The sequence below is a fragment of the Oncorhynchus mykiss genome, chromosome 7 (genome assembly GCF_013265735.2).
Source record: "Oncorhynchus mykiss isolate Arlee chromosome 7, USDA_OmykA_1.1, whole genome shotgun sequence".
NCBI classification, from domain to species: Eukaryota; Metazoa; Chordata; class Actinopteri; order Salmoniformes; family Salmonidae; genus Oncorhynchus; species Oncorhynchus mykiss.
This window is the reverse complement of record NC_048571.1, coordinates 38,297,882-38,314,598: the sequence shown is the minus strand read 5'-3', so window position 1 is coordinate 38,314,598 and position 16,717 is coordinate 38,297,882. Positions and strand designations below refer to the sequence as shown.

General features: G+C 40.9%; 1 protein-coding gene across 2 annotated transcripts in view; it reads left to right on the top strand.

The window, feature by feature from the left end:
- LOC110527714 (copine-5) overlaps positions 1–10,569 on the top strand; it is a 195,640-nt gene extending 185,071 nt beyond the window's left edge. For both annotated transcript variants that reach the window (XM_036983207.1, XM_036983206.1), the window contains 3 exons: positions 4,334–4,391; positions 6,282–6,355; positions 7,045–10,569. In XM_036983207.1, the coding sequence (XP_036839102.1) occupies positions 4,334–4,391; positions 6,282–6,355; positions 7,045–7,233 (321 nt within the window). In that variant the 3' untranslated portion in view covers positions 7,234–10,569. The remainder of the gene's footprint in view (positions 1–4,333; positions 4,392–6,281; positions 6,356–7,044) is intronic.
- The last annotated feature ends 6,148 nt before the right edge of the window (positions 10,570–16,717 follow it).

Genomic DNA, 16,717 nt, shown 5'->3' with positions numbered 1-16,717 from the left:
GTGTTGGAGCGCATAGTTAATGTAACTCTCACACTTGCATTGTGGCGTTCAGACGGCACCGTGAAAAGCTGGGGCAGGCCAACAGTACAATTGAACTGCTGTCATTTTACAACCCAGTTCTGAAACAACTTTTAGAACACCCCGCAGGATCCGTGAACTATCTCAGTCCTCAAATCAAAAAATGAGCTGATGTATATTTTAGCCGAGAGAGTGAAGTGTGACATGCAGGGAGAGATGCAGGAAGCCCTTTTTTTTATTTTATTATTATGACACCACACCGGATGTATCCAAAGTAGACCAGTTAAGCCAAGTGTATCGCTATGTGAGAGTGATAAGGGATGCAAATAATGTCGCCACAGATCTGACCATCACAGAGTCGTTTTTAGGATTTCTGGAGACTGCTGACACGTCCTAAAATCCTGGGCAGCATAGAGGATAATGGGCTGGATATTTCAAAATGTCGTGGGCAGGGAGGTATGATGTAGCTGCTGACATGAGCGGGGTCTATTCGGGTGTGCAGGCCAGAATATCCGAAAAAGAGCCGCTTGCTGTTTGTGTGCATTGCGCAGCACCCAATCTTAACCTGGCTATTCAAGTTTTATAAAACTGTTGAACTGTTATACACCTTCTTCGGGCATAGCATAAAGAGATGGTCAATGTTGAGTGGTATATTTGATTATGCATCAGAGAAAAAAATGTAACTCTAAAACGACTGTGTCCCACCCGCAGGTCATTTAGATATGAGTCCCTTGCGGCCCAGAGATACAGATATGTGGACGTAATGAAGGCCCTCACCAAGATTGTGCTTTTAAGTGACAAGAAGGGCGAGAGGGATGCCTGCACAGAGCAGTCAGCCTACGCAAGGACATGATAAAGGTCCTGTCCGGATTACGACGGGGTTTTGAGATGGCCAAAGTCACTGCAAAGACGCTTGCCGACAAAAATGGGAAGCTCAGAACGCATTTGAATACATTCGGAGAAGGAAGGTTAGGCGTCATTTTGATGAGCTATGTGAGGACGAGCGACTGTCTGATGGGGAGAGTCGTTTTAGTGTCAACGTCTTTAATGCAAACCCTGACATCGTTATCTACCAGCTGTCAAACCGATTTAAAAGTATGCGGGCAACATCAAGTCTGTTTGACTCCATCCATCCCACTACCCTGGCCAACGCAGATGATGATGCGCTCTTCGAGACCGCCAGCCGGCTGGCTGAACATTACAGCAAAGATATATCAGCAAGCTTCCCTGGCCAATTACTCTCTTTCAGGGCCTGTTTTTAAGAATGTAAATAGCAAAGCACACTACAGTGAGAGACCTGGCCAATATGCTCATTGTGGATAACAATTCAGTCACTGCTACATTTGGGGAAGTAGTTACAGCGATGCTATTTTTTTAGGACTCTGCCTTTAATTAACGGTAGCCAGTGCCGAGCGCTCCTTTTCCAAAGGTAAAATAATGAAATCATACCTGCGGAGCAGCATGGTACAGGAGAGACTGAGTGGGTTGACCATTCTGTCCATTGAAAACACCAGGTCCAGGACCATGAATTTCAATTGTCAACGACTTCCGCAGAGCGCAAGGCCCGTCGAATGCCAATCAAATGAGTGAGTGAGTTTAGATTATTACAGGGCAGGCTACCCAGATAAATCGATATTCATTTACATTGCTTGTCTTTCTGTCTTTGGAAACCATGTTCTGGTGCACGGCCGCTGAGCCATTTCATTGTCATCATAGCCTATACTTTTAACTAGGCTATGGTAATAATAGTAAGCACTTACGCTGTTTCAATGCTCCACTTGATTGATTTGCTGGTGTTTTTGCTATAGGCCTCTGTGGGAGGCAGATCATTTGAAATACCGGTTTTGCACCATGCATAACTTCAGCGAGCATGCACTCGGTCATTAGCTGTGTTTTGGTGTTTCAGTCAAGAGATTGATCTATATATTTATGTTTTGTAATATAGGCTATTGCCTATTATTTGCAGATAAAATAGGGTGGGTTTTTTTTGACCGCTTTGTTCTTTCCGTGGTGCTGATCGACTTTTAAACGGGTTAATTTCTGACCGCCATCCATAGCGTTGAATGTATTGGCTATATTGCGGCTTCTCTGGTAACAGCTTCAAATGTGCCCTTAGACTAGGTTCTATTACCACACAGCCTTACCAAAAAAATAATTTGAATTTGAGGGGAAATATGACTGGTGATAGGGGCCCATCATTTTTGGGGGGCATCTGGGCCCGTCATGATTAAACTACGCTACTGCACAGACACACAGACACAGTCACCGCCACACACTGCTCCTAATCTACATATTTTTTTGGTCTATAAATAAACCTTTGAGGAGATTGGTCGTTTGCCAATTTTTAGGCGTTATAAAACATTACCCTTTTTTTCTGATCAGGAGAATCAACTGTCAATTTACGGATAATATTAAGAATACGAGTATAGCCCGGTTGTCACAACAACACAGTGGATAATTGTGATAAGTAGGCTAAAGGGGACGCCTGATAGCGATACATGGAGGCTGAGAAGCCCAGCGGTTCTATTGTTAACTGACTACAGTCCTAACACCATGGTGTATCTTTAATTAAAGATACTGTCCGTTTCAGTGTGTTTGAATTGATAGGAACGACTGAGGGGGAGAAATGAGAGAGGTGGGGAGTCGGAGAGAGAAATACATGAAAAATAGGCTTCTCAATCCATTCTCTATCTAATTAAAGTTTGTCTAAGAAAAACGTAGTGTTTTTTTCTACCTTGCATAGTTATTTTATTGGAATGTTTTTGTAGTTTAATTAAAGTCTACCCACTCACACTCCAAGCCCCCCTCCCCGCACACGTCAGCATATTTTAGCAGCATAAATACTTGATGAGCTGTGTATGTGTGTGTGTGTGTGTGTGTGGCGTGGCGTGGGAGGACAGGGACTGACAGTGTTGAACACTGATACTTTGGGATCATCAATCTGTTTCAGGGTAATAACAGAGATGACAAGACAGAGAAGTAGATCTCGCCCCCGTAACAAACTAGGTCAGCTGACACGCTGCGTTAGTCTTGGGCTGGAGACAAATGCAGTTTCTGTGAGAATATGCATCCATCTGAAATATATATTTTTTATGATTTAAGCACAAATAACTACAAGGTATTTCAGATCAGTTCCCCCAATACGAAACATTAGGGTTAAAAAAACGCTAAATTGGACCTTGGATCATAGTCTAGAAGTAACTTCCTCCAGCTCCTGTTCCTGCTTCCGCAGGACTTGTCTTGGGAGTGGTTGGGAGGGTAATTGGCGGGAAGGGTTGCCTCCCCATTCCCAGTCATCTTCAATCTCCCAACTCCTACCTAATCAACACTTTACCAATGTTTATTGGCTTCCTTGATAAAGATGAGCAAAAAAAGACTGCGCTGTATGGAATAAATAATACAAATACTGAGCCACAGTGTATTTTATTTTATTTTAGACTAATAGAATTGCTCAGAGAAAGAGATTTTGTTTAACAAGTAATAAAAACAAAATATGAGAAAAGGGTCGACACTGAGCCTTTGGCATTGTTCTTTCGAAGGCTAAACCCAGCATTGGTGTGCTTGACCAAAGACCTCTATTTTAATGTCATCTAACCATAGCACCACCTGGAGTTTGCTAAATGGCAATGGCACTTAGATTGGAGCCGGTGCTATGGTGGGTTTGCACACAGAGAGAGATGCACCCAGATAGAGATGCAAACTGTGCAGAAATGGTTTAGATCACCCAGTAACAATGCGCTGCTCTCTCTCTCTGTACTCCATGTGTCTGCAGCAATAAAGACCCATTCATAGTTAATGGCCCTTCATCAAGCTAAAGTGCTCTCCTCTCCAGAATATTAGTGGTGTGGTGTACTAACCTATAACTGGGTGTTTAACCATGTAGCTGTCACAGAATATATAGCATGGAGATCACATCTGGGTCAACAACAATGGAGACTCACTGTGAGCTTGAATGAATACGACTGCCCTCTTGGAGTTGTGTGGGCGTGCATTTGTGTGTAGTATAGCATGTAAGAGACTCATCGGTCTCTCAGGAAAGTAAATGACCCATGTCTCCTACATGTCTTTCACTTATACATGACTATGTATCTGTGTAATAGATCAGGTTGTATGGAACAGCCTCAAATATATTTCCATTTTTCTCTGTCTATATGGAAAAAAGAGAATGGATGTACTTTACATGTGTGTCATATCAAGAGTGTTTTGGAGTTGTGAAGTGGTCATGTCAAGAGTTAAGCGTTAGGATTTGTAGGCTGTGTTGAATGACCATCAGAGTCTCTATAACATTATGGTGTGTTCCTGTTCTTCTCCTCAGGGGGCTAAACTGCCCATGTCCATCATTATCGTGGGAGTGGGACAGGCTGAGTTTGACGGTAAGTAGCTGCATCTCACTTAGTTTACGATACTTGTTGTTGTAGTTTTTTTTATAGCAAAAAAATATCAAAGGAAAAAGTTACTACCTGGTATTGTTGCTCAATACTCACATTGCCTGAAACTGTACTAAAACTCGTTTAAAATGAAGGTTTATTAAACTTTAACCTAGTATTTAATGTTTCAAATATAACCTAGTATTTCATGTTTCAAATATAACCTAGTGTTTCATGTTTAAACTCTACCAAGATCCGATGATATATCATTTAACGTATGAGGCTGATTGTTAGTGCCCGATTGATACAGTCAGACAACTAATCAAAAAGCAATCTACGCTCCGTCCATATTCTCATTATCACCATTAACCTGGCCTGAAAGCTATACTGAACAAAAATATAAACGCAACATGTAAGTATTGGTCCCATGTATCATGAGCTGAAATAAAAGATCCCAGAAATGTTCCATACACACAAAAAGCTTATTTCTCTAAAATGAGGGAGCTCATTTAAAATGAGCTTATTTGAGCTTATTTCTCAAGTTTTGAAGGAGTGTGCAATTGGCATGCTGACTGCAGTAATTTTCACCAGAGCTATTGCAAGAGAATTGAATGTTAATTTCTCTACCATAAGCCGCCTTCAACGTCGTTTTAGAGAATTTGTCAGTACGTCCAACTGGCCTCACAAACGCAGACCACGTGTAACCACGCCAACCCAGGACCTCCACATCCGGCTTCTTCACCTGCAGGATAGTCTTGAGACCAGCCAACCGGACAGCTGATGAAACTGCGGAGTATTTATGTCTGTAATAAAGCCCTTTTGTAGGGAAAAACTAATTCTGATTGGCTGGGCCTGGCTCCCCAGTGGGTGGGCCTGGCTCCTCCCAGGCCCACCCATGGCTGTGCCCCTTTCCCAGTCAGTTGAAATCCATAGATTAGGGCCTAATTTATTTATCTAAATTGACTGATTTCCTTATATGGACTGTAAACTCAGTAAAACCGTTGAAATTGTTGCATTTTATATTTTTGTTCAATATAAGTTATTGAGAGCGATTCAATTTCTACAATTCACACACAGCAGCCAGGTACAGTAGCTGTAGCCCCTATTCGCTCTCACTTCTAGCAATTAGTTAGACGGATGGCCTGCAAGACCATTAGCAACAAATTTGATTCAGCAGAGGAGAGGGAGGGAGGGAGAGAGAGAGACAACACGTGTGCCTACTGTACGTGCAGTGCATGCGTGTTTGTGTGTGGAGGAGAGTAGAGTGGTATGGTGTTGAAGGGTTTTTAATGTAATGTAGTTTAAAGTAATCAGGGCTAATGGATGGGTTCATCCTGGTTCTGACAAGTTCCATAATGTGGAAAAAGTCAAGGGGTCTGAATACTTTCCCGAATTCACTGTATATAAGTTGTTTGTCGTAAAATATGTTGTCTCCAGTTCCAATCGATCTCTCGGTATTTAGGGACAACAACAAAAAAACAGTCTTACTTTCTTCTCAGTTCTTCCCTGTATTTGAGGTTTAAAAAGACTTCTGGAGTTTCGAATTTCCACTTTCAAACGTCAGACTTGATTTTCCCAGAGGGGGAAAAAAATGTGTCAACCCCTACAGAAATGTAGATGAATTCTAAATCTACGTAGTAATAATAATAGTAGATGTTGCTGCTGGATTGTTACCCTGCCGTAGCAATACATCTCTAATGAAGATCCTACATCTGTACTGGGCACACACACCCTTTAAAAATGTACAAACAAAAAAAACAGAAATTGTATTTCATCATGTTCCTCGTTTCTCTTGTGAACGAGATGCTCCTCTCAACGAGACTAACCTTGATACATCTTGGTTCAAAACAAATGCGTTGTACATGTTCGGGGTTGTGTGATCTCTTTACCTTGCAGCCATGGTGGAGTTGGACGGTGATGACATCAGAATTTCATCCAGAGGGAAGCTTGCAGAGAGAGATATTGTCCAGGTGACTCACACAGACACACACACACACACACACACACACAAGCACACGCGCGCGCACACACAGTTCAGTGACGCAAACTGACCATGAACACGGCTATAAACAAACACATCGTAACCTTGAGCAGTAGAAATGTCCGGGTTTTCCAGGAGGTCTTTATCCAGAGTAAGACTTTGTACAGACATTGTACAAGAGGGGTTAAGTAAATGGATGAATGGAAGGTTACATTGCTTTGTTAAATTGATTTCAAGAGGAATTTCAAGGAATTTCAAAACGGGAAGGTATACAGAGTAAAAATCCTGGGAATGCTGGTTAACTGTTGTGTAAAAGAACAACAAGGCGAAGGCAGTACAAAGGATGAGCCTTATCAGTATTAATGATTGTTTCATTTCTATTTAACCTGTATTTGACTAGGCTAGTCTGTTAAAGAACAAATTGTTATTTACAATGTTGGCCTACCGGGGAACAGTGGGTTAGCTGCCTTGTTCAGGGGCAGAACGACAGATTTTTACCTTCCCAGATCGGGGATTCAATCCAGCAACCTTCCGGTTACTGTCCCAACGCTCTAACCACTAGGCTCAAAAGGATGTATAAATATGTGTAATGTATTATTAATGAAAATGTTCATATGTTGTAGTGTTATCCCAGGCTGTTTCTCAGTTGCTATCGTGTCTTTGCTCTCTCCCTGTCAGTTTGTCCCATTTAGAGACTACATGGACCGAACAGGAAATCACGTGTTAAGTATGGCCCGGCTAGCCAAGGATGTCCTGGCTGAGATCCCTGATCAGTTAATCTCCTATATGAAGAGTAGGGGTGTCAAACCAAACCCCACACCGCCTCCCTACACACCCCCTGGACACACACACCACACACAGATCTGAGCCCACCACACAAACCTTTACACTGAGTACTGACGAGAGACGGAGTCAAAGATTTGCAGACCCTGGGAACTCTCTACTTCCTGATTGGAATGTTGGGACGGGAAGTGATGTAATAGGAAGTTGCTGAAGCAATAGGTGTTTGTGTCAGGACTCTCCCAGACAGGTGACTCTCTGGAGAAGACAACAGCATTTCTGTTCATTGTGATTCTATCTATTCTGTCTGTTTCTCTGCGAAAGAGAGACGGCAATGGACAGACCATACAAGGACTTGTCTTTTTATCAACATACATGGGCCAGTGACTGTTTCTTCTTGTCTTGTTTGAGAGCGGGTGGGTGAAGGGGTCATGTGGGGTCATATTGTGGTTGAAACTTGTGCCTGTCTGTGATCTGGTTGTCTAACTGTAATGGGACAAGTGGAACTCTCATCTGAACTCTGATCTTTGACTTTTGACCTAGCTCGCCATTGGTGTATTAGAGTGTGTGATAAGGTGATGTTTTTGGATACTTTTCCATTCATTTTTGTTTTGTTTTGTTTTGGGCCTAAGACACATTCCCATATTAATTTGTAGCTTTATGATTTAAGGTTGAAAAAAAGAAAAGTGTTTTCACCTTGTGAGTTTTCTTTTTTAGTCATTGAGTGTCTTTGCTCTTTGTACTCCCATAAGTTGTAGACTCTTCTCTTGCTTTCTATTTTAAAGCATGTTCGTATATAGGATGGAATTCCCCATATGTCTGTATTTATAATGTATCAAAAGTGGCATGGATATATAAGGATATATAATTAATATGTGACCATCCAGTTTGGATTTCTCAATTACAAACAAGGATAGTTTAACAATATGGAGAAGCACAAGGGAGAACTCATCATAGCTCTCTAAACCACTTAACCACCACCACAGGAATGTAACTATGCACATCAGCGTTTGGACACACTAGAACCTGTCTGTGACATACATACATACATACATACATACATCAGAAGTATTGCTTTATTTTTTTCAAGGGTTCTGATAGTTTACCGTGTCCTATATTTCATCAGTCAAAGAGTGAAAATATATACAACTCTTTCAACTACTATTTTCTTCTCTCTCTCTCTCTCCATCTCCCCAATTCCCATAGTGAATGGATTTTTGTTTATTGACATTAAACTGCTGGATAAAGACAGCAAATGTATTCACTTGAATCACATTGAATTCCATTGAAACCTTTTCATAACCAACAATAACTCGCCCACCAGTCCTTTACTGTCCACCCCTCTCTCTCTCTGGTCACCCAACAGCTTCTCTGCTCCCTGAGAATAAGCCATTATTGTGTTATAATCAGATGAAGCCAGGCAAATTAAATCAAGCTGAGGAGTATAGACAGTCTGGACACCTGCTGCACGGTGCACACATAGACAGACAGACAGAGGGACAAATCTCCTCAGCTAGCTAAATACTCTGTAGGCCTTAACGTACTGTAGACAGCATTCCAACCAAGCCTGATAAAACAACTAAGGTTGAACAATTCTGTTAACTTTTCCAAAATGTACAGGTTTTCCAGAAATCCTGCTTTGAAAATTCCTGGAATCACAAGGAACATTCCTTGAAAACCTAGGACTTTTTGCAAAGTTACCGGAGTTTTGCAACCCTATTCACAGCTCTCTTCTCTTGGAGTCATACTCGCTAAGAGTACTGTATGTTTTGGAAATGGCTAAACCTGGTTCTGTACAGTGTTGTGTATAATATATGGGGATAAAGACAAATGGTATATCTGATATCTATACAGTTAATTATATGGCTTGTTTTTTCTTACTAAGTGGTGTGAACCTAGAGTATCAGGAGTGAGTGTGTGTGTTCAATAATAAGAGTGGTTTACAACAGTACATATTCCTACTGATAAACTTTAAGGAAAGCACTTTATTCTATTCCTTAACAGGTGTACTGGTACTTCGACAGTATGTTTATTTATACATTTTTAGAGATAGTGATGATCTTATTGATATATTATATGATTCACTTAATTTTTTCTGGAATTTGTATGATAAAAAGCCATTTATTCTGCCGACAACGCCACAATAATAGAAGTAGACTTGCACACTGACTTCAATGGGGATGTTATTCGTTCTAGTAATTCTATTTCTATGGCTACGCTATAAAAAAATAGTATTTATTTTTAAATGTTTAACTAGGCAAGTCAGTTAAGAAAAAATTGTTATTTTCAATGAGGGCCTATGAACAGTGGGTTAACTGCTTTGTTCAGGGGCAGAACAACAGATTTGTGCTAGGGGATTTGAACTTGCAACCTTTGGGTTACTAGTCCAATGCTCTAACCACTAGGCTCCGCTGCCAAGTCCTCAATCTTGCCTCAATCGACCCCTGATCTGTAGGATTGCCAGATTGTGAACAAGGTCCATCCACTCACCTGGGATGGAAAGACAGTGTTTTATATTCTGTGCCAACTATCTGTAACACTAGCCCCATTTATTACTGGTTCTAGCTTGCGTCCTTGTCCTGATCTTATCCACATTCTGAATGTCTACACCGGTCAAAAAATGCGCAATCAAAAGACACATTGTGATCTGATTGGGATCTGATCATTCTGCCCACCTCTGGAGGTAGTCAGACACACATCATGTCTGGATATCTTACAGGTGTAGACAGATCTGGACAGAGAAACCATTTAAATCATCATTATTCAACCATCTAAAATCATTGAAAAGTGGCACCAATATCCGATTACATCAATATGTGTCTTACAATAAATACATATTTTTTTGAATGAATAGCTGTGAAGCTATTTGCATAAAGGAAGTGCCAGGAAATCTGATCGCAATGCAGATGGATATCAGACACGTTTTAAGCACATTTCTGTGTAGATCCATTTCTGGAAATGTGGGCACAATCAGAATGTAGACAAGATCAGGACAAAGGATCCATATTAGCACCAGGTATAAATGGGATTATAGACACCATTTCATCTGGACTAATGGCCACAAATTCAGTGGGCTGTCAACTTTCTCTTCTCTCTCTCTCTCATGCCTGGCCATTTCTGTTGTTGCCGTGAGATCTCTTGACAGGAGGAGAGATCACACATGGGAAAACTGTAACCGACCAGCATGTTGCAACAATTAATTGTTCATTATTTTTTATTAACACCATTTTTTGTGATCCTCCTCTTTTCACCTTTGTTGTTTATCCCTCTGGGTTTCTCATGTGCATGGTTCCCCCTTTTTATTTGAAACGTTTTTTTGTTGTTGTATATGATCGTTGTCATACGGTGGGTTGTGAAATGCTTTGTATTGGATTGCCTTAAATGAAAATGAATTAAAAAAACAAATGACTACTTTTATAAAAATTGTTGCTGAGTTGTACTTTGATGTCCCAATTAGTTAGTTAAATAAAGTTCAACCTGGACTGTACTGTGTATAGACTGTAGAACAAACATTTTACCACACACTAACAATATACTGTAGTCCTTCCTGCAACAAATTGTGAAATAAATGGTTTGTGATTTTTTTTTTTTATCAAGCTAATGTTAACCTATGGTCAGCTGAGAAGTTAATTTGTCTTGATGCCAAATCTCCCATCGACAAACAGGACACTAAGGCCTAAAGGGGTCATTCCTCAGTGTCCTCTAAAAAAAGGCCTCATTGACACTAACGCCAGAGTCCAGAGATTGACTTCCCCGGGCCTGAACCAGCTGACCCCCCCCAATGTACATTTACCCTGGCCCCCCATCCCCATGGACATTTATAATTGCTACAGTTGAAGTCGGAAGTTAACATACACTTAGGTTGGAGTCATTAAAACTATTTCAACCACTCCACAGATTTTTTAAATTTAATTTTTTTTTATTTTACTCCATTTTCTCCCCAATTTCATGGTATCCAATTGTTAGTAGTTACTATCTTGTCTCATTGCAACAACTCCCGTACGGGCTCGAGAGAGATGAAGGTCGAAAGCCATGCGTCCTCCGAAACACAACCCAACCAAGCCACACTTCTTAACACAACTTGGATGAAAAGGTGCCCATTGTAAACGGCCAGCTCCTCAGTCTCAGATGCTAATATATGCATATTATTAGTATTGGATAGAAAACACTCTAAAGTTTCCAAAACTGTCAAAATATTGTCTGTGAGTATAACAGAACTGATATTGCAGGCGAAACCCTGAGGAAAATCAAAACAGGAAGTGGCTTCTATTTTGAAAACTCCATGTTCCATAGCCTCCCTTTGCTGGATTTAAAGGGATATGAACCAGATTCCTTTTCCTATCGCTTACTCAAGGTGTCAACAGTCTTCAGACATAGTTTCAGGATTTTATTTTTAAAAATTAGCCAGAACAATAACATCGCGTCAAGTGGTCACATGAGTTTTGCTCGCACAGCAGAGTTTGGATAGGTATTGCTTTTCCCTCTCCTACTGTGAAAGACATTTGCGGTTGATATATTATCGATTATATATTTTAAAAACAACCTTAGGATTGATTATAAAAAACGTTTGACATGTTTCTGTGGACATTATGGAAACTAATTGGAATTTTCGTCTGCGTTGTCGTGACCGCTCTTTCCTGTGGATTTCTGAACATAACGCGACAAACAAACAGAGGTATTTTGGATATAAAGATAATCTTTATAGAACAAAAGGAACATTTGTTGTGTAACTGGGAGTCTCGTGAGTGAAAACATCCGAAGATCATCAAAGGTAAACGATTAATTTGATTGCTTTTCTGATTTTCGTGACCAAGCTTCCTGATGCTAAGTGTACTCAATGTTTTGTCGTGCGATCGATAAACTTACACAAATGCTTGGATTGCTTTCGCTGTAAAGCATAATTTCAAAATCTGACACGACAGGTGGATTAACAAAAGGCTAAACTGTGTTTTCCTATATTGCACTTGTGATTTCATGAATATAAATATGTTTAGTAATATTTATTGAATATGCTATTCAGTGGTTGTTGATGACACTTATCCCATTAGGAGGATTGCAGTCATAAATTTTAACAAACTATAGTTTTGGCAAGTCGGTTAGGACATGTACTTTGTGCATGACACAAGTCATTTTTCCAACAATTGTTTACAGACAGATTATTTCACTTATAATTCACTATATCACAATTCCAGTGGGTCAGAAGTTTACATTCACCATGTTGACTGTGCCGGTAAACAGCTTGGAAAATCCACAAAATTATGTCATGGCTTTCGAAGCTTCTGATAAGTTAATTGACATAATTTGGATGTATTTCAAGGCCTACCTTCAAACTAAGTGCCTCTGCTTGACGTCATGGGAAAATCAAAAGAAATCAGCCAAGACCTCAGAAAAAACATTGTAGACCTCCACAAGTCTGGTTCATCCTTGGGAGCAATTTCCAAATGCCTGAAGGTACCACATTCAGCTGCACTAACAATAATATGCAAGTATAAACACATTGGGACCACGTAGTCGTCATACCACTCAAGAAGGAGACACGTTCTGTCTCCTATAGATGAACGTACTTTGGTGCGAAAAGTGCAAATCAATCCTAGAACAACCGCAAAAGACCGTATGAAGATGCTGGAGGAAACAGGTACAAAAGTGTTTATATCCACAGTAAAACGAGTCCTATGTCAACATAACCTGAAAGGCCGCTCAGCAAGGAAGAAGCCACTGCTCCAAAACCGGTTTGCAACTGCACATGGGGACATGATCGTATTTTTTGGAGAAATGTACACTGGTCTGATGAAACAAAAATATAACTGTTTGGCCATAATGACCAAAAAAGGGGGAGGCTTGCAAGCCGAAGAACACCATCCCAACCGTGCAGCACGGGGGTGGCAGCATCATGTTGTGGGGGTGTTTTGCTGCAGGAGGGACTGGTGCACTTCACAAAATAGATGGCTTCATGAGGGAGGAAAATTATGTGGATACAGTGCCTTGCGAAAGTATTCGGCCCCCTTGAACTTTGCGACCTTTTGCCACATTTCAGGCTTCAAACATAAAGATATAAAACTGTATTTTTTTTTGTGAAGAATGAACAACAAGTGGGACACAATCATGAAGTGGAACGACATTTATTGGATATTTCAAACTTTTTTAACAAATCAAAAACAGAAATATTGGGCGTGCAAAATTATTCAGCCCCCTTAAGTTAATACTTTGTAGCGCCACCTTTCGCTGCGATTACAGCTGTAAGTCGCTTGGGGTATGTCTCTATCAGCTTTGCACATCGAGAGACTGACATTTTTTCCCATTCCTCCTTGCAAAACAGCTCGAGCTCAGTGAGGTTGGATGGAGAGCATTTGTGAACAGCAGTTTTCAGTTCTTTCCACAGATTCTCGATTAGATTCAGGTCTGGACTTTGACTTGGCCATTCTAACACCTGGATATGTTTATTTTTGAACCATTCCATTGTAGATTTTGCTTTATGTTTTGGATCATTGTCTTGTTGGAAGACAAATCTCCGTCCCAGTCTCAGGTCTTTTGCAGACTCCATCAGGTTTTCTTCCAGAATGGTCCTGTATTTGGCTCCATCCATCTTCCCATCAATTTTAACCATCTTCCCTGTCCCTGCTGAAGAAAAGCAGGCCCAAACCATGATGCTGCCACCACCATGTTTGACAGTGGGGATGGTGTGTTCAGCTGTGTTGCTTTTACGCCAAACATAACGTTTTGCATTGTTGCCAAAAAGTTCAATTTTGGTTTCATCTGACCAGAGCACCTTCTTCCACATGTTTGGTGTGTCTCCCAGGTGGCTTGTGGCAAACTTTAAAAAACACTTTTTATGGATATCTTTAAGAAATGGCTTTCTTCTTGCCACTCTTCCATAAAGGCCAGATTTGTGCAATATACGACTGATTGTTGTCCTATGGACAGAGTCTCCCACCTCAGCTGTAGATCTCTGCAGTTCATCCAGAGTGATCATGGGCCTCTTGGCTGCATCTCTGATCAGTCTTCTCCTTGTATGAGCTGAAAGTTTAGAGGGACGGCCAGGTCTTGGTAGATTTGCAGTGGTCTGATACTCCTTCCATTTCAATATTATTGAGTGCACAGTGCTCCTTGGGATGTTTAAAGCTTGGGAAATCTTTTTGTATCCAAATCCGGCTTTAAACTTCTTCACAACAGTATCTCGGACCTGCCTGGTGTATTCCTTGTTCTTCATGATGCTCTCTGCGCTTTTAACGGACCTCTGAGACTATCACAGTGCAGGTGCATTTATACGGAGACTTGATTACACACAGGTGGATTGTATTTATCATCATTAGTCATTTAGGTCAACATTGGATCATTCAGAGATCCTCACTGAACTTCTGGAGAGAGTTTGCTTCACTGAAAGTAAAGGGGCTGAATAATTTTGCACGCCCAATTTTTCAGTTTTTGATTTGTTAGAAAAGTTTGAAATATCCAATAAATGTTGTTCCAATTAATGATTGTGTCCCACTTGTTGTTGATTCTTCACAAAAAAATACAGTTTTATATCTTTATGTTTGAAGCCTGAAATGTGGCAAAAGGTTGCAAAGTTCAAGGGGGCCGAATACTTTCGCAAGGCACTGTATGTACAGTCGTGGCCAAAAGTTTTGAGAATGACACAAATATTGATTTTCACATAGTCTGCTGCCTCAGTTTGTATAATGGCAATTTGTATATACTCCAGAATGTTATGAAGAGTGATCAGATGAATTGCAATTAACTGCAAAGTCCCTCTTTTGCCATGCAAATAAACTGAATCCCCAAAAACATTTCCACTGCATTTCAGCCCTGCCACAAAAGGACCAGCTGACAGTGATTCTCTCGTTAACACAGGTGTGAGTGTTGACGAGGACAAGGCTGGAGATCACTCTGTCATGCTGATTGAGTTCGAATAACAAACTGAAAGCTTCTAAAGGAGGGTGGTGCTTGGAATCATTGTTCTTCCTCTGTCAACCATGATTACCTGCAAGGAAACACATGCCGTCATCTTTGCTTTGCACAAAAAGGGCTTCACAGGCAAGGATATTGCTGGCAGTAAGATTGCACCTAAATCAACCATTTATCGGATCATCAAGAACTTCAAGGAGAGCGGTTCAATTGTTGTGAAGAAGGCTTCAGGGCACCCAAGAAAGTCCAGCAAGCGCCAGGACCGTCTCCTACAGTTGATTCAGCTGTGGGATCGGGGCACCACCAGTATAGAGCTTGCTCAGGAATGGCAGCAGGCAGGTGTGAGTGCATCTGCACGCACAGTGAGGTGAAGACTTTTGGAGGATGGCCTGGTGTCAAGAAGGGCAGCAAAGAAGCCACTTCTCTCCAGGAAAAACATAAGGAACAGACTGATATTCTACAAAAGGTACAGGGATTGGACTGCTGAGGACTGGGGTAGTCATTTTCTCTGATGAATCCCCTTTCCGATTGTTTAGGGCATCTGGACAAAAGCTTATCTGGAGAAGACAAAGTGAGCGCTAACCTCAGTCCTGTGTCATGCCAATAGTAAAGCATCCTGAGACCATTCATGTGTGGGGTTGCTTCTCAGCCAAGGGAGTGGGCTCACTCACAATTTTGCCTAAGAACACAGCCATGAATAAAGAATGGTACCAACACATCCTCCGAGAGCAACTTCTCCCAACCATTCAGGAAGAGTTTGGTGACGAACAAAGCCTTTTCCAGCATGATGGAGCACCTTGCCATAAGGCAAAAGTGATAACTAAGTAGCTCGGGGAACAAAACATCAATATTTTGGGTCCATGGCCAGGAAACTCCCCAGACTTTAATCCCAATGAGAACTTGTGGTCAATTCTCAAGAGGCGGGAGGACAAACAAAAACCCACAAATTCTGACAAACTCCAAGCATTTATTATGCAAGAATGGGCTGCCATCAGTGTGGCCCAGAAGTTAATTGACAGCATGCAAGGGCGGATTGCAGAGGTCCTGAAGAAGGGTCAACACTGCAAATATTGACTCTTTGCATCAACTTCATGTAATTGTCAATAAAAGCCTTTGACACTTATGAAATGCTTGTAATTATACTTCAGTATTCCCATAGTAACATCTGACAGACATACAGTATCTAAAGACACTGAGGCAGCAAACTTTGTGAAAATTAATATTTGTGTCATTCTCAAAACATTTGGCCACGACTGTATATACAGTGCCTTGCGAAAGTATTCGGCCCCCTTGAACTTTGCGACCTTTTGACACATTTCAGGCTTCAAACATAAAGATATAAAACTGTATTTTTTTGTGAAGAATCAACAACAAGTGGGACACAATCATGAAGTGGAACGACATTTATTGGATATTTCAAACTTTTTTAACAAATCAAAAACTGAAAAATTGGGCGTGCAAAATTATTCAGCCCCTTTACTTTCAGTGAAGCAAACTCTCTCCAGAAGTTTAGTGAGGATCTCTGAATGATCCAATGTTGACCTAAATGACTAATGATGATAAATACAATCCACCTGTGTGTAATCAAGTCTCCGTATAAATGCACCTGCACTGTGATAGTCTCAGAGGTCCGTTAAAAGCGCAGAGAGCATCATGAAGAACAAGGAAT